The sequence below is a fragment of the Magnolia sinica genome, chromosome 12 (assembly GCF_029962835.1).
Source record: "Magnolia sinica isolate HGM2019 chromosome 12, MsV1, whole genome shotgun sequence".
Lineage (NCBI taxonomy): Eukaryota > Viridiplantae > Streptophyta > Magnoliopsida > Magnoliales > Magnoliaceae > Magnolia > Magnolia sinica.
Genome location: NC_080584.1, coordinates 69,786,960 through 69,806,248, shown reverse-complemented (window position 1 = coordinate 69,806,248; position 19,289 = coordinate 69,786,960). Strand labels below are relative to the sequence as shown.

At 38.6% G+C, this 19,289-nt stretch overlaps 1 protein-coding gene across 1 annotated transcript; it reads left to right on the top strand.

Moving 5' to 3' along the window:
- The first annotated feature begins 3,274 nt into the window (after positions 1-3,274).
- LOC131221614 (kinesin-like protein KIN-14D) lies at positions 3,275-17,673 on the top strand. The gene is made up of 17 exons (XM_058216903.1): positions 3,275-3,567; positions 3,710-3,961; positions 4,039-4,183; positions 4,487-4,596; positions 4,690-4,809; positions 4,918-5,121; positions 9,172-9,381; positions 9,512-9,586; positions 10,033-10,179; positions 10,291-10,432; positions 11,408-11,517; positions 12,079-12,240; positions 12,428-12,648; positions 15,256-15,337; positions 15,755-15,859; positions 15,951-16,055; positions 17,246-17,673. The coding sequence occupies exons 1-17, from the start codon at positions 3,532-3,534 to the stop codon at positions 17,423-17,425; spliced, it is 2,406 nt and encodes an 801-aa protein (XP_058072886.1). The 5' UTR covers positions 3,275-3,531; the 3' UTR covers positions 17,426-17,673.
- The last annotated feature ends 1,616 nt before the right edge of the window (positions 17,674-19,289 follow it).

Here is a 19,289-nt window from a genome sequence, read left to right as displayed (position 1 = left end):
TAAGATTCGATCTCTTCTGGTTTCCCCAGAGGACGGTCGAATCCGTACATGATGCAAGTACAGTTGACCCGATCTCTATATCTGGACAGCTGTACGAGACGAATGCGCGTAAAAATAATTGGATCTATCTCTGGAAAGAATAATCAAACTTAAAGTGACGACGATCCATTGTAACCAAAGTATCAGAATCAACAGATTGCATGACAAAAGACTACTTGCACAAACCTAGTCTGGGATGTTTAGAAAATTTGATTGAGTCCAAGTCGGTGTAGTGAGTTCCCCGTAAGGCCGCACGAATGCGCATGACAGCTAACCACTTTGATGATCAAACGAAACAATACTCCTAGGGTGATTTCGTAACAAATGAAATGACAGATCAAATAGTACGGGAATCCTCGTAAAGCCGCAACCGACACGCAGAGGCACTACTTTTCAAATTTACCCTCCAATGCTATTAACAATCTGACGTGAAAGGGTTGTGATTGGTGACCCGTAATGCCACACGAACGCGCATGGACAATCACAATGTTTTCCTCAACCCTCATGATATGTGCAAGTCATCTCTATTCCAAACAATCAACTGACAATGATAGAATGGCAGGAAACAGATTCAAATCACTACCCTTTCTAACCAAAAGGGTGGGATGTCCACTCGCTTTGGTGCTTAGTTGCTCGCAACCTCGGCCAAAGAGGGGCATCTGTAGACACCCCACCCAGGCTAGCATCTTGAGAAAGCTAAGACAATCTGACAACCATGATCATATCCAAATCCCAACCAAACCCTGATCCGAACAAAACCCATTCCCTAAACCCTAACCCTAACCTACCCCTGAACCCCATACCCTACCCAAAACCGCAGCAATTTTCCAAACTCGATCCGAACCTTAACTAAACTTGAGCCATCATGAGACATCATCCAAGCCAAAACATACCCAAACCTTCACCCACAATCAATCCATTTTTTAAACCACTTCAGGTTATGATCGAGCCAATTTTGAGCCATTTTCAGGATCCAAAAAAAGGACCCATCGGCCAAATTTTGAGAGAAACTGTACCCGAGCGGTAATCCGATTACCACTTGCTCTCAAAAAATGTGCGCGGAGCCAGCTGGATGAGTTTTGGACCAAACCCAGCCTGGGCGTTAGTCGAATTACCGCTGACAGTACTCTGATTACCACCGCGCACGAGACGCGCGTGTCCTCTGAGCAACAACTGTCCTTCTCCCCGAAAATCAACTTTCCTCTGAATTTACCCTCCCAGCCTACCTTATTTACTGTTTTACCAACCCCAAGAGCTAATGAGAGCACGTCATATGGCATTCCTCTCTCCTCAACCAATCCTAAGCTGTCATGTTAGCTTTTACCCCTCTCAAGCTCAACAATTACAGCAATGCCGTTAAAAAAGGCTATAAATAGCTGTCTCCTCTTCACATTTCACACAACCACTTCTCATTTCCAAAATCCAAGTGAGAGAGAGAGAGAGAGTGAGAAGAAGCTCCCAAGTCTCAAAGTTCGGATTTTTCAGCCACCCCTTAGCCTCCTCCGAACCTCCTTAACCCCAAGTATAGCCCGGATTGATCATGGTGCAACCCATGTCTTAGCCTACTCAAGATCAAGCCAGAGATCTTTTCATTTTACATACAAGTATTCATCATGACATCTATTCCCTTCATAATCCCTCTGCTTCTCTAGATCTCTAGTGAACGTATGCTCTGTGACTTGCCGTACACCGGATCCTATCACATTAGAAATTCCTGGTGATCTAGTCCACTTTTCTTTACCTTTTTTTACATAAACATCATTTCATCCATCTTCTAGACACGTCATTAGACGTATGCTCTATGGCTTGCCGAAATCTCGGATCTTGCTACATCAGAAATTCACGTGTGTGCCCAGTCCCATCTTGACAACAACATCCATCATTCCTTAAGATTATTTTTCAACACCAAGTAGAGACCGTACCTTTGTACGGACAGAGAGGATGCTTAACACCTTCCCTCTTTGTAACCGAGACCCCTTACCCAGAATCCTGAATCGCATATCAGGAGTCAATCGAAGGTAGGAGAGTCTCCGGATTTCTCCAACCTTTTATATTCCGCGAGTTTTAGCCGATTGTGAGATTCTGAGATTTATTGGCTAGTGGTGACTCCAACATCCACAAATCAGCTTAGTCACCCCACTATTAAAATAAAACATACAAATCAACGTGGGCACCGATTTCCATCGTCCACAAAGCCCTAAAATTATTTGAAAAAATGAATGAACAGAGTGGATAAAATACATAAATCATGGTGGTCCTCACCGAGTTTCCACGCTAAGTGTATTGAGTAACTCCGCAATCCACTTCCTAGGATGATGACAAATAACAATGTAGATTGTGAGTGACCAGTGGCAGGAAGTTGCGGGGCCCACATAGATTTCCATGAAAAATTTACTGTCCATAAGTCTTGAAAGACTACGATACAATATTAATGTAAAAATCAGGCAGATCCAAAACTCAAGTGGGCCACACCAAATGAGAGAGTGGGAACCAAAATGTTCACCTTCCAAAGCTTATTAGAGCTCACCACGATGTTTATATGCCATCCAAACCATTCACAGGGATACTATCACTCAGATAAATTGTAGGCACAAATAATATCATGATACTATAACTTTTGGCCCCACAAAGTTTCCACTCGTGGACGTTCCATCCCCATAGTTTCGTGTTTTATTGCTCACATGGGTTTTTGATCTGCCTGATTCTTAGACTCCTGCCCCATTGTGATCTTAAAAAATTAATGAACCGACTAGATTTGTCACGGGCATCTCTGTGGGCCCCACACAGCTTCCGACAATCCCAGCAAATACCCTGGGAAGTTTTTAATGGTGAGCGTCTAATCACTACTCTTTCTTGTGGTGTGGTCCACTCGAGATTTTTCTATACTTAATTTCTGGAATCATGATATAAAATGAGCTGAAAAAACGGATGAACGGTGTGGATATAAGACACAAACGTCAATATGGAAGCTGATATCAGTCTCAGGCGGCCACACCAGCTGAAGAAAGTGGTGAGTGACCATCAAACAAATCTTTGCATTTTCCCTTTAGTCAGTTCTGGTTGACCATATCAACGGACTGGATGACAAATAAACATTATCTGCTTACAGTATCACACGTGTGTCGCGCGTGTTTTCGGCTTGTAAGATGCGCGCGACTACAAACAGCATTCCTAGAGCCTGAGCATGGGGCATGGGCATTTTCGGGATTCAACTTTCCCAAATTCCTCACACAAGACCTGCCCGCCTTCTGATATTTCAAAAAATTTCAAATCTAGCACAGAATCCCTTCTCTCCCACCCGTCCATTCCACATCTCCCCTTCTTCTTCCTCATCAAATCAACGGCCTTGATTTCTTCCCTCATTCAAATCCCAATCACAGGCCCACATCAACCAAACAGAAAACCCCATCTTCATCTCTCGTCTCTGTTTTCTTCCTTCAATCTCTCTCTCTCTCTCTCTCTCTCTCTCTCTCTCTCTCTCTCTCTCTTCAAATGTATCTGAGAAATCAAAGCAAAACACCGAATACTGTAAGCATTTGCCTCTTTCTCTCTCTCCCTCTTCATTTATTTCTACAATTTTCTGATTTTCTTGAATTTTATTTCAAACCTTCATTCTCTCTCTCTCTCTCCTCTTTTCTTTTTATTGATTTATTTATTTATTTTTCAAAAGAAAGAGAACATCGAAGAGATTCCGCCCCTTGACAAGCGTCGCAAGATCGGCATCGGCAAGATGGTGGGGCCCGCCAACAGCACCCGTCACCGACAGGCATTCTCGGCCATCAATGCTGGGCAAGACACGGCAGATCCAACGGCTGCCGGGATTTCTGATTGCGGGAGCGGCGCCAGTGTTGAGTTCACAAAAGAAATGATTGAGTCCCTCTTGAATGAGAAAATGAAAGGGAAGAACAAGTTCGATTACAAGGTGGGTTTTCTGTCTTTTTAACAGGATTTTGATTTGATTTTTTTATTTTTTATTTTATGTTTATTGTTATTTTTTAGGGGAAATGTGAGCAAATGACAGAGTACATAAAGAAGCTTAGAGTCTGCCTAAAATGGTTCCAAGATGTTGAAGAAAGCTCGATTCTCGAGCAGGAAAGGCTTCAGAAGACACTGGAATCGGCTGAGAGAGCATGTGCTGAAACAGGTATTTATCAATTTTCATATTTCCGAGAGAATGGTTTTGGGTTCAGTTCTTTTCTTTTTCTGAAATCTGGTGACAAAAATGGCTTGTGTGTGTGTGTGTGTGTGGGGTTTATTTCAACTTTTCTGTGAAATTCAATGCAATAAATGAGTTGGTTTTTTTTTTTTAATTTTATTTTTAAGTTTTGCAAAATTCAGTGAGATAAGTCCTTTTTTTTTTGTCTGTTTATTTCAAATTTCATTTTAATTTTTTTTTTTTTTTTTTTTGGTGAAATTCCATGACATAAAAATGGTTTCTGTTTCTTAGAGGCAAAGATGAAACAAAAGGAAGAAGAATTAAATGAGATGATTACAGAGCTTAGGAGGAAATATGATTCTTTGCAGGATGAACTTACAAAAGAGAAAGCTGAGAAGTTGGTGAGACTTTTAAAAAACAGCTGTTATCTGTGAGCATTTTATATTATTTATTGTTGATATTTGTGTCTTTCCTTTTATGAATTTAAAATGCAGGTGGCGATTGATTCTCATAGGAAAGAGATTGAGGCAAGAGTTGCTTCTGAAAAGTTGCAAGCTTCTTTGTCAGAAGAGCTTGAAAAAGCTCATCAAGAGGCATTAACCTCCAATCAACAGGTAATACGGTTGTTTTCTTTAACTCATTAATTTATTCCTTTTTAAATCAATTTCATTTTGGATAATTTTCAATCGAAATTCCCATTTGGGTATTGTCGGATTTTGTAGATAGCATCTCTTCAGGATATTAACAAGCGGTTGCAAGAATATAACACGAGTTTGCAGCAATACAACAGCAAGCTTCAGTCGGATGCGGCATCAGCTGCTGAGAACATTTCCAAGTTGCAGAAGGAAAAGAGCACAATTATGGAAAATCTAAGCAACTTGAGGTGTCATAATGGTTTGTTGCAAGAACAATTGAATTCTTCCAGAGTAAGTATTTCTTACATGTTATTCACTTGCTTATGCGATTACATCTTGTATTTTAAATAAATCGTTTGATGCCATTGGGATCTATCAGAACTTGTTTCCGAATGAATTTTATATGCGATTGAATAGTGTTAAAATTCCAGAATAAGTTTTTGGTGTGAGTGATGGCATATGATTAAATTGGGAAAAAAACGGTGCTAGATGTAGAAAAATCTTAGTAATCTTATTTGCAAAGTAGAACATTCTGGGTTATGTCCATCTGTTCTGCCCTTTCTGATTGACAATCTCATCATATATTCAGTATCACTGTCTCTACTTTTACATGCATGGATATATGTGGTGTTATTGGTGGTGATGGCGACTGATGATGGATGTTGCTTGCTAAAAACATTGCTTGCCCTTTGGCCATATTTTCCCTCTAATCATGCTTGGCTACATGAGAATTGAGAGCTGATTATGCAGTGTTGCTGGCCAAAAATTGACTCATTCTGTTAGTAAGATGATATATGACATACCTTGTTCACTTTGTGGTGAAGTAGTTATACATGGCTGAGAAATAGTTCATTAGATTCGATAGTTTCTATGATTAGTTACACCATACTGAGTCATTTGCCCAGTCAGCTGGGTTTTTGTTGCAAAACTAAAAATTATTTTATGCTAGAATCGAACAGCCAACCTCGTTCGTCAGAACCATAGCATGCAACCACCGTACTTGGTCGACACTAAATCTCTCATTCCGTTAACACCAAGTCACTAATTCTGTTATTGTTTCCAACAAATTTAAGTGCATTAAATAATAAAATTTAAATATTAAAATATTGAGTCAAGCCGGTTAAAGACATATTGAGTCAGGCCGGTTACAGACTCGGTCGAGTCTTCGAGTTAACCTGACCTGGCTAGACATCGAGTCAAGTTGAGTTTTTTGAGTTTTTGAACCATGCACCGTAGAACTGTCAATATGAAAGTTCAACAGTCTCTAGATGAGTGGAGTGATTGCTGTATCTGGACAGTTTATGGCTTAAGCTATGGGATAGGTGGTGGGCAGATTGCGGGGGATGGGGTATAGTTGGGCTAGCTAATGGATTGTAGCTCAGGTTGTGATTTAGTGGCTGCTGCAGGTTGAAGGGCTCAGAAGTAGGGACCAGGTCATGGACTGTTTAGGAGATGCATGTGGACATATTCATGGCTAAATCTAGGGTAGATTTTTGGCTTGGGTTCCAGAGCTTTGCTAAGCCCAAATGCGTCTCCAACTCAGCTAATGCACATGGCACTTATCACATACAAGTGAATATCCAAGCCATTCATCAAATGAACCTCAGTGTGTAGATGCTATTTCCGTAAGATAAAGGTGGCCCCTTTGGTGTATCATGATATTAGAAATAAGTGGACAGGTTATAAAACTTCAACCAGTTTTTTCACAACCATACATTTGTTCATTTAACTGTGTTCCACCTGAAAAGTGGACCAACCTGATTCTTGGGATAGGGAGTTGACATAGTGGTGCCCTTCTGATAGATTCGGATATTGGACCCATCTGCTATGCTGGCACATGTCTTGGTGTGTGCGTTGGCTGACTTGTCGATGCTTGTAGGCTTAGTAAAGCTCTTTGTTGCAATTTGGAACAATTTTAGGGTGATGACTGGAATGGATATGGCTCAACTGGATTTGGCTGTATCAGTTGGTTTTGGTCCTGAATCAGTCTGCTGGCTTCTTTTGCAGTGGACCAAAATCCGAGTTGTATAAAAAGTACTTATAACCATGTTACCAGCACACTTTGTCTGTACAAAATATTATATGAGATGAGACTATTTATATTTATGATATATTTAGATTAGACGTACAAAAATTGTTAATTAAACTCTCAAAGTTGGTTAGACATGAATAAAATCTTTAATACTTTTTGGGTAGTTTTGTCAATAGACAATAGGTCCATTATGAGAATGATATGGATCATAGGACAGTACCATATCCCACATTCTTTATTTATGTGTAGGCAGGTATATGACATGTAACTTGTGCCCCTGTGTGCAGAAGTTAAACTTCTTTGTTTTATGCAACTATGACAATTCTATTGATAGTTATGTCTGCTTAATAGAATTCCTGAAAACATGATGTAAGTATACTATTACATATACATTATGTATTGTTTTGTAGTTTTTTCAAGATTTCTTATGGAGCTTGGGTTTGAGTCAGGACCAATGTAGTGTCAAATAGCATTTTGAATAGCGTGCATAGCATAGCGCTACTTAGTTTACTGTAGCCAAGTCACTCCAAAACAGTTATGTCACAGCCATTAGGTAACATAGTTTATTGTAGCCAAGTCACTCCAAAACAGTTATGTAACAGCTGTTAGGTAACACTAACAGTGTTAACTGTTATGCATTATGGAAAAATTAACCCGTAATGGCCAATAGCAGTCTTGTAACGGCGATAACAGCCCCGTAATAGTCCGTTACAACGCTAAAATAGGTTTTTCAAAAGAAAAAAAAGAAGAATCTGATGGGGGCCCTAACAGCCTTTACGGCTTGTATTCCTTGATCTTAGCCATCTAGATAGCACAAATTCTAAGAAGCATATGCTATTTCATGTGTAAAGTACACTATATGTAGCATGAGTTGTATTGTAAGTAGCATATGCTACAGTCTATGTCATGCTAATACAGTTTTTTTTTGTTCTTACTCTAAAATCGTAAATATTTTGTTCTTAGTTTGTTTAGTTAGTTCATCACCTGTTGAAAATTGCTGACTCATCCGTCTCATATGTGGTGCTAAAGTACAACTGTCTAGACCATCCAAACTGTGGGTCCTATTGTGTATGGAGAGTATCTCTGGAATCACACATATCAAACAATCATAAACATCTATATGGACATGTCAAGTGAATAGATGAAGAGTTATTACCATTTTAAATGAAGTAAATCTGACGCTAGAGCATAACCCTAAATGATGAATAAAAGCATATGAAAGAGGGTTTCAAAAGTCCTAACCCTCCTTTGCATTACACCTCTAGCCCTAAAAAAAATTCTCATATTCGATTTCTCAATCCATTCAACTGTTCGAGATGAAAATCCAGGGGATTGATTGGCCTTATGAGAAGATTCTTTAGCTAAATTTTCACGAACATTGGAGTCCAAACAAAGGAGAAGATAGATTCCCCCATTTCATATCCACACAGCTATGGAGCTCAAGATTTGTTTTTTTATACATTTAAAGCTAAATAGAGGAACATTTTTTACTCTTAATCTCAGTTAATGAGTTATATTTCATTTTGATTGATTTAGGGTTTTTTTTTTTTTTTTTTTGTTGGGAGGTAGGTTCCCATGCAATGTTATATGATAAGCTTGTTCTATGGCCCTTTTTTTGTGTGTGTGTGTGGGGCCTATTGCGGTGTGTGTGGCATGGCATCCAACCTGTCCAGTCCATCATGTGGCCCATCATGCCATACTGTGATACTAATGGTTTTTGAATGGCTTTGGGTTGTTTTCTATTGTGTGGCCTGTGTGATTTCTTGATAGGCCTAATTTTGTTCTCTATGGGGTTCCATTGTTTTCTATGGTGTGGTTCGTATCTAACCTATCCTGTCCAATAGGGTTGATCAAATCATAATGTGGGCCACCAAGCCAAAAGGAGGGTAACTGTCCTTTGTTTTCTAAGTGTGGCCTACTCGATTAGTGGTTTTGGCTTGAATATAAGTGGGTTGACTTTTGATAATTTGTTTTAACATGCTTTTACTTGAAAAATGAAGCATATTTTTTTTTTCTTCTTCTTTTTCTTTTTCTTTTTTTTTTTGAAAATTTTGCTATTTTTTATATGCATTTTTACTATTGACTATACTTTTCCTATTATTTTAATTAAAACACTAGGTTAAACATTCTCTCTGGTGTATAACTTGGTACTGTTTTTAATCCTAATGCATATATGTTTATGCATGAATTTTTGATCTCTTCTTTCTGTCCATTGAGACTTTGCAAACTTTTGCTTCTTCCCTTTTGTTCCGGATGTTTACTCAAGCTTGCTGTTTAAGCATGTTCATATGAATGAATTGATCTCTCAGGCATCTCAACAAGAGGCTATAAGGCAGAAGGATATGTTGACGAATGAAGTGGGATGCCTTAGAGGTGAACTGCAACAAGTGAGAGAGGATCGTGATCTCCAATCAGCCCAGGTGCAGGATTTAAAGGCTGAGATAGTGAGACACAATGAATGTACTGGGAAATCCAATATTGAGCTGGAGATGCTAACAGCAAAAACAAATTTACTTGAGGTTTGTTGACTCTCTCTCTCTCTCTCTCTCTCTCTCTCTCTCTCTCTCTCTGTCTCTCTCTTTAAATATTATTTTCTTATTCTTGCACTTGTTTGTCAAGTGATTAATCTTTTTTGAAATTTTCTTGTAGGAAACTTGTTCTTCACAGAAAGAAAAAATAAGAACGTTGGAGTGCAGACTTGCATCTGCAAATGATAAAGTGCAGGTTAGTTACATTGTAGAGTTTCTTGGAGATGCTTCATAGACATGATCATGCTACTTCACTACATGCCAATTTGGTTCGTGCTCAAGATTTAGGTAGGCTCCACTTTGTACATGCCATGCCTTAAATCAGGTCTATTTGGTCACTAGGGGTGCTGCATGTGTATGTTGAATGTTGACTATTGGCCATTGCTTTTTCAAGCATCCATCTTTTACGCATTGCTCACCTAATAAGCGGACATGCCTGATTTTGAGCTATGATATATACATGGTTGGTCCATCTGATGAATGAATTGCACCTCAAATATTGTGCCACATAGGCATTTATTGGGAGAAATGCAAGTAACAATTGCATTTCTTTTCCACCTTGTTACCTTTGTAGCTTTATCAGATTGCTTTTGAAGGTGACATTGCATTTGATTTATCTTGATGTTTATTTTGTTCATATAGATGGCTGATTCAACTGCCTTAGAGAGGATAACAGAATGCGAAAGACAAAAGAAAGAGTTACAGGACCTAAAGAATCGCCTAACAGATGCAGAATTTCAAATTTTAGAAGCAGAGCGGCTTCGCAAGAAATTACTTAACACCATACTGGTACATTTTTCTACTCCTGTCGGTAATACAACCAATTTATTTGACCTTAAGTGAAATTTTAGTTGCTGATTAAAAAGGTTTATTTGATCATGAATCTTTTATAAACTGCAGGAACTTAAAGGCAACATTCGAGTATTCTGCAGAGTGCGTCCTTTGTTACCTGATGATGATGGTTGTGGAACAGAAGCACAGGTTGTTTCTTATCCTACATCAACTGAGCTTCTTGGACGGGGCATTGAATTGATGCAAAGTGGTAAGGTTTTGGTTCTTATTTTATGCTATCCACTATTGCAAATTATTGGTGCAAGTTATTTTTATGGGGAATTATATAATCATTGACCTGTAAGTATGCATAGTATCCACACATTCTCAGTTTGCACAAATGGGACTCATGATCTAAGCTATTGATTTGATGACCTGCACCATTTATAGACCGTGCCAAAATATTCCAGAATTGAAGATCTTATCGATCCATCTAGTCGTTGCTCTTTCATCAGCTGAATGTAGATAGTTGTTGTATTTCTTTATATAAAGATCTATATATGGAAAAATAATAAAAGGTTAGGATTATTCCATTGAAGAATTTTTTCGAGCATGATCCACGGTGCAGGTATATCATTAGGTCGTGATTCTTACTAGAAACAAAAGATTGGGGGACCTATACAGTTCGTCGGTTTGTGGATCATATTATTTTTCTGCTTATATAATGTTCAATTTCATGTTACATGGTTGGATGATTTGGATCAAGGTTAACACATTGGTGTTACAACTTACAACACCATAATAGGTGACTGGTTTTATTGTTATACAATGGTAATAGTTGCTCTGAAATGGTAAACGGTACACTTAAGCCCATGTCCATTCTTTTACTTTATGAGATATTTGGCCCACGGAAAATAATGTTGATTTTATTGAAAATGGTGTTGTAAAGCATAATCTAGTACCATGCTATTTAAAAAACAGCGAGTGTAAATAATGAAAACTATTCCATTATACTCGGTTGTTATTGATAAAATAATGGCTGTCATTCTGAAAATAACGGTTGTTATTCGACATGTTTCAGTTAGATCAATATAATGAAGAGTGGCCATTCCCATTGTAGTGGCTATTATGATGTGTGCTATGATTCCATTTTTAAACACTGACATTATCTCTAAAGCATCTGATACTAAATCTCTCAAAAAAATAAAATAAAATCTGATACTAACTTATTTACCATTGGAAACAGGGCAAAAGTATCCATTCACTTTCGATAAAGTATTCAACCACGATGCTTCACAACAAGATGTTTTTGTGGAAATCTCACAGCTGGTTCAGAGTGCCCTTGATGGTTATAAGGTGATCCTCTCCATTTCACTTACATTCATTGTTGAATGGAATAAATGTCTTTGTGGTTTCTTGAGTAGTATTTTCCTTTTGACTTGTGTTCTTTGAATTAAGAACTTGAAAAATCTCACATAATTTAGGTCATTGGTAACAGTTTACATTTGTAGAGGTCTCAGTGGATCGTGTTTCAACAAGTATGGCAGAACTTCTCATGGGAACAACCAACTTTTGTAAAAAAAACAAAATCTGTTCAAATTTTAAAGCCTTGAAAGTGTCTGTTTAAGATTTAACAATGCACCCACACATTGTTAATCATTTTTGCTTTTAAAGATGGCACCTGGTATTGTCTTGAAGTTATTCAATGCATGGTTTCAATAGTTTCAATATCCTTAACTGGTGCTGTGTTTTTTCATTCAATACTTCAGTGGATACTGTCTTGTATACTATCCGCTAAGGTAGTGTCATTATTCATATGATTGAAAATGATTATATGCAGTTTTGCTATTAATTGCAATAGAGTTTATTTGTATCTTTATGTTTTTTAGCATTTAGCAAGAACGTTGTGGTTGGTAGGTCTGTATTTTTGCCTATGGTCAGACGGGTTCTGGCAAGACATATACCATGATGGGTAGACCGGAAGCTCTGGAACAGAAAGGGCTGATACCCCGTTCATTGGAACAAATATTTCAAAGTAGCCAATACCTATCATCTCAGGGGTGGACATTCAAGATGCAGGTTGGCCTTTATTATTATTATTATTTTTATAAATGTCTTTATATATATATATATATATATATATATATATATATATATATATATATATATATATATATATATATATATATATATATTGATTTCACAACATGAAGAAGGAACTTTTTTTTTTTTTTTGAAACCATTTTTATCCTTTTATCATTTACAGGCATCGATGTTGGAGATCTACAATGAAACCATCCGTGATTTATTGTCTCCTAGTCGCTCAGGAGGTCTAGATGCTTCACGAATGGACAATGGCATGCTTGGAAAGCAATATGCAATTAAGCATGATTCAAATGGAAATACACATGTCTCTGACCTTACAGTTGTTGACGTATGTAGTATCAAGGAGGTTTCGTCTCTTCTACACCAAGCTGCACAAAGCAGGTTAGTCTTTTAAAGGACTTGTTGTTGTAGATTTACAATAGTTCTCTTTCCAAATAAGGGTGGAAGATATTAAATGGTGGCTTGCTGTATGGTACAATCGTGCTAATTTCTTTTATACTATGAAAAGATAAATCGAGTAGTTTCCTCTGTAGTCATTTTTTTGATTTGCACATCTTTTCAAAATGTTTTCTTATGTTTAACTGTGAAAGCTATGAAATGGTGGTTTCCTAAATGGTTCCATTGTGCTCGTTTCTTGTATACTATCCTATGAAAAGACAAATTGAGTATCTTTCTTTATATTATTTTTTACTTGAGTTGCTCATCTTGTCAGCCTGTTTTCTTATGTTTCTTTCTTTGTCATCTTATGCTAGAACCTCACAAAATGAGGTAAATGAAGTAGTTTTGCAAGAACATGACACTAATTAAAGTCAGATGGTCGTGCAATCTGATGAAGCATGTGCACAACTTGAAAGTATTGAACTAGTAAAGTGTACAACCTACAAGATTATGCAAAATTGATAAACTGTTCATTTTCAATAGAACTAAAATGAATGGAAAAGGACAATCCACGTGTTTTTACTCCAATGTGCATTCTATTGGTAGAAGCATATGTATACATATTCTCTTTCCATGTAAGTCAGTGTCTCACAGGTATGATGTGGCGTAATGGCCGTTTCGGAGCTGTAAAGAACGTTCTAGAAAGGTAACGGTGGCAACTTTTATACGTTACGGGGTCATAATGGCTGTTATGGAAAAGATGACCCGTAACTGCCGTTATGCCCTGTAAGGGCTGTAACTGCCCCGTAACAGTCCGTTATGGGGCAGATACATGTTTTTGTTTTTGTTTTTTTAAAATTTATTTTATTTTTAAATAAAAAGAGTTCATAACGAGTCGCTAAAGGGGCTCATATTATAAAGGTAACAATGGTGGGCTGCTGGCTGCTACGGCCACCATTACCCTTACGGAATACCTTGCTTGCAGGTAACTTGGTTGGGCTTTAGCTACAAGTGTCAGTGAGAGTTGGGTAGTATGCCTTATCCTTTATCACATCTTCTACTGTCTTATTGAGCCAAAAAAGTGAGCACAACTCAAGTAGGGGTTTTCAAAAGAAGAATGATAATATGTAGATCTCTATAATATTGTCAATCCTCACCTTCTACACATTTATGGGAATTGCAAGGGTTCACTATGTGAATAGGCTGTAGACGCAGAATCGCAATGATTGGCAACTTTGACCATCCAGTTGTTGTGAGTTTTGCTAGTTGAATGTGAATCACTGCTCTAATTGTTTGCTTGTAGGCGGTTGATCTGATGATTTGCACCACTCAACACTGTTTCCTTTTGGCGTATGGTGATTGATGCTGTGGACCATTGGAAAAACAGTCTCAATCACCTAACATATTTGTCAATTGTGCCATGAGGAGAGAACTGCATGAAACTTCTATGCAGCAACCTGCTTTAATTGTTCCTTTTATAGGCCACTGATCATATGGCTTCTACATATCAATACCTTGCCTTTTGGCACATGGCATGTCAACATGGTGGCCTGTAGAACAACAGTCAAAAGTCTAATGTGTCGTGAGGAAACTGCATAGAACTTTTATACAACAACCTGCTTATGAGGATGATTCCTCTTTTCAAGATCTCAGCAAGTTGAATACCTGGAAGTGGGTAGAACATTTTGAATATGATTTGGAGCATCTCCCTGGGTAGAAGGATTCTGCAATGCAAGGTAAAGTGTCGGAAGACAATAAAATCCGTGGCCCTCTATAATAGGGTCTTTAACAATGTTATTGTCTTGGAAGCTAGTCTTCTTCATTATAGGCCTTGCTCCAACTCAGCACTGAAAAATAAGTCAGCAGAATCTTGGCTAATTCATGCTACTATTTCAACAGTCTCACATTCTCACCCATTACAGAATCACATACTAACCTTTCATTCTGCGAAATCATATGTAATCCACTTCTCATTATACCATTGAGTCCAATAAAATTAACTGAAGATTTTTCATTCTAGATGAATCTGATGTAGCAAAGGAGGAATGTGCACACATCTAGCCCCTGGCATGCTAAGCGTGCCATGTTGCAAAAATTTTGCTCGCCAATATTTCACGTCTAGAGCATCCAGGTCGCGAAAAAGGTTGATCTGATCATGAAGAACATGTAGCATGAAAAATTATGCTCATTCTCACTAGATGGAGTAGACCATTATAATCAATAGACAACGAATGATGTGACCCAACATATAGGTGTGGTGCACCTCAGAGTGGATCTTGTTTCTTTTGCAGCAGATAATGTTTGTGATTGTTCCCACTGAGCTGTGATGTCTTAGTTTCGTTACCAACAGAGTGAATAGATACATCCCAAAACCTCCACCGTAACGATAAAAATTGAATAAATATAAATTACATTTCAAACATCTGAACAAATAATAATCTTGTTAACAATATGGTATAATCTTATTAACAAATATACAAAAAAAATGGTTCATATATGGATGCTTTATCTGTGGAATTGCTCTTATAAGCTCAAGTATGATTCTTATTTATATCTCCTCTGCCTCCTATGATAAAAAGTTCAATGCTAAAAGAGGTTTATTTTTCTTAGGTCTGTTGGAAAGACACAAATGAACGAGCATTCATCTAGAAGTCATTTTGTCTTCACTCTGCGGATCTGTGGAGTTAATGAGGTAATGAAAAAAATGAGGTTCGCATCCTCAGTTTGGTAGCATTTCAAAGTAACCCCCAAACTGAATTTTAGTTAGCATTTTAGGTGGCACTAAAAATGAAATCAAAATGAGCTGGTTGTTGTTTCTATACTATTCTGCCCTAGTGAAATTAGGACAGTCGATGGGCCAGGCCGGGGCTATTCAAAGTCAATATTTTTAATTGGGTATTTGGGCTGAGCAGATTGGGTCCAACCAGTTCAAATTCCGGGCCAGAACCAACACCATGCTGTGGCCTGTTGGAACCTCTAGATGAAATACTTTGTTCATTTCAACTATTATTTTTGTGGAAAAGCATTCTGCCTGTCCCATTTTCTAAGGTGCTTGTGCACACATACCTGACCGTTATTTTTATATTGATCTAATTTCTTCATTCAACAGAGCACAGAACAACAAGTGCAAGGTGTATTAAACCTAATAGACCTTGCTGGTAGCGAACGCCTCTCCAAGAGCGGCTCGACTGGGGATCGCCTAAGAGAAACTCAGGTGCTTCTACTCAAACCTCCTCATAGGTGTTCATTGACATGTATTTGTGCAAATTATAATGCCGAATTTTCTCTCATGTGATGATTTTCAGGCAATCAATAAGAGTTTATCAGCCCTCAGTGATGTTATATTTTCTATTGCGAAGAAAGAGGACCACGTGCCATTCAGGAACTCTAAGCTAACGTATCTTCTCCAGGTAATGCTTTCATTGGCGGGAAATGTAGAATGGTTGAGCTAAAGAAAGTTGTAGTTGATCTTTATTATATGATGATATTTATATTGGACTGAACTAAATGCCACTCTTAGTTTGTTCAACACCTACATGGACAGGCCCACCTTTTTGTGTGGATCCATGCTAGTAATTTGAAGGACACTTGAACCTGTATGAATGTGTCCCGATTGGTTAAGTAGCATACAGTTAAGACAGTCCCCTTACAGGAGATTTTGGGGCATGGTTTGTCCATAGCAAGGCAACCTCGGTCACCGCCAGTTTAGTTGTGGGCTCAGTTGCAAAATTGCTGGCGAAGCTAAAAATGCCGGCCGTGAATTAGCTGCGACCCTGGATCCGGTGACGTGGGTGGGATCATGACTGTGGGACCCACCTCGATGTATGTGCTATATATTTATGCTGTCCATCTGTTTTTCCAACTCATTTTTGGGCATGAAGAAGATAAAAATCTCAGGTGGACCACACCACTGGAAACAATGGTCATTGAACGTCCACCATTAAAAACTTCCTAGGGTCCACCTTTATGTTTTTTTTTCCCCATCCAACCTGTTGATAAGGTCTAGACCTGGATGAAGGAAAAACACAAATATCAGCTTGATCCAAAATTTGTGGCCCACAAAGAGTTTTTAATAGTCATTCATCACTGTTTCTTGTGGTGTGGTCCACCTGAGATTTGGATCTGCTTCATTTTGGGGGCCCATGCCATAAAATGATCTGGCAAAACGGATAGATGGTGTAGATCTACAATGCATACATCGAGGTGGGTCCCATGGTCAGGGTCTCACCCACATTGCTGGATCCGGGTCGCAGCTATGTGGCTTCCAAAAATGCCAAAATTTTTTTTTCCCCCCCTTTTTCTGTGTCAAGCGTCATAATGCCTCTCATTGAGTTATTGTATAATTCGTAGTATTTAGTACCTATTGAGTGTTTTGTTATTTGAAAGATAGAATGTTGAAATGTCTTTTAGATGTGTTTTCAGTACCCCGCCTAATTTTACTATTTTGATATTTGCTAAAAGCTTGGTATTCGTCTATCGCCTTTCATTCCCATCTTATATAATTTCTGTGTGTGTGTGTGTGTGTGTGTGTGTGTGTGTGTGTGTATTTATTGTTGGAGCTTACATCTTAACATTATCTTCTTATTTTGATGATTGACAGCCTTGTCTAGGGGGGGACTCAAAGGCCCTGATGTTTGTGAACATTTCCCCTGATCCAACTTCAATGAATGAATCGCTTTGTTCCCTCCGGTTTGCAGCTAGAGTCAATGCTTGTGAGATTGGTGTTGCTCGTCGCCAGACTTATGTCCGGTCTACAGATTCTCGCCTTAGTTATGGTTGAGCCCAGTGGCAGTGGTCTTCTTGTACTGCATGTTGTTTGTTTCTTTGCTGTGTCAATGTACTGAGTGTGGTGTTGACATATCTAAGGTAACGAAATTGTTTCCTAACATTGAGCTGGATGTAATTTGTATAGTAATTTACTGGACTAGATTTGTAGTTGGGGAAGCATGGGCTGCTCACTGAGGTAGTGAATTTGTAATCTAGAGCAGCTTCTGGCCTAATTGTTTCAATGGTACCATTTAGTTTCCATGAGCTGGTTTATCAGCTTTGCCTGTCATGTGATGGTCTTTATGCATCCATTCATTCGTGCTTTTGATGCACATACTAACTCTTTTAACTACTTCCTGACTTTCTCTGCATGGAATGTGAAGTGTTCATATTGCATAAGGTGGAATTATTAAGGATTTGAAATTGTGCTGGGCAAATATGGCTGTACTTTTCAGTTGCAACTCATGCTATGAACTATGATGAGCTGGGGATGTGGACATCATACTCAAGTATTCAGTTCTGTGAATAGGGCCGATGGCTGAGTAATTCATTAACATTGCCTTGCTAGGCCCCACCTTATTTGGACATGTAATGCGGAGGCATTTTCACACCGGGCTCGTGTGAGGTAGGATCCACCCATGTGAAGCGGGTGGCTTGTGTGAAGCGGAACTCATGTGAAGTGGGGTTCACGAGGGGGTTTGGCTGAGGTCCTAACCCATGGAATGTGGGGCTTGGGCTATGAGATAAAGGGATTGATTCACCATGCTCCATCAGTTTGAGCTTTTAGAGTAAGTGGTTACTTGTCCTGCATTAAAGTAGTATTACAGCTGGAGGTCTTGCGTTCGAGACTCCTCACGGGGGGTGACTAATGCAGGGGCATTTTCACACCGGGCTCGAGTGGAGTGGCCTGCGGGATGCAGGGGTACACTCAAGTGGTTTTGTACACTGCATGTCATTTAATTCCACCCTATGAAATATGCTTTTAATCCCAAAACCACTTGGGAAAGTACATCTGCTTGAAGACCACTCTCCTTTCTTGAAGGAATGAACTAGTGCCATCCTCTATAGTTCTCTCATCTAGTGGGCCTTTTTAAACCTTGTTATGAGGTTGCATTTATCTTGGCCTTGTCTCAAGGAATTTTAGCTTTCAGAATGATTATAGAACTCAGTTGAAAATGTATGCTGCTTAGCATTGAATCTTAATTGCTAAAATGACACTTTCCAACTTTTTTGTTGTTGTTGTCTTCACTAGCTTGCATTCTCATTTTAGTTGTATTATGGTTAGGACCTGTTTCGATGGGGCATCTCTGATCTAAGTGGGTATGATATCCTCTGATAGTATAGCTGCTAACTGTTTCATTTCAAGCTGTAAACCAAGGAAATGGATAGGAAAATGTCACCTCTTTAGCATCTTCTCTGCCTTGGACTGGGAATTTGGAGAAGCCAAACACCTTTTTTTTTTTCTTTTTGTACTCAAATCCTTTTTAGGTGAAAAACTGAAAATCCAGAAAGTTAGGGATTTAGTTCACTGCCCAAACAGACCCTTTTGAACCAGTTATAATTGGGCTTTAGTAGTTGAATTATCAGTTACCGTATGTTGAAACTCATGGGCATATACTGGATTCAGACCATTCATCAGTTGGGTCACATGGATGGGCCATGTGATAAGAACCATGTGGGTCCAGGTTCCAATTGATAGCAGGTCCTTCAGTTGGAGATTTCTCAACCTACCAATTTGTGATGCTGCAATGAGTCAATTAGGGGCTATGATTGCCCATCCTATCTAAAATATTCTAGCTACCACCAATATACAATAGGGCTAAAAGCTGAACAATCGAGATCGCAGGATACTTTATTGGAACTATATCAAAAGGCAG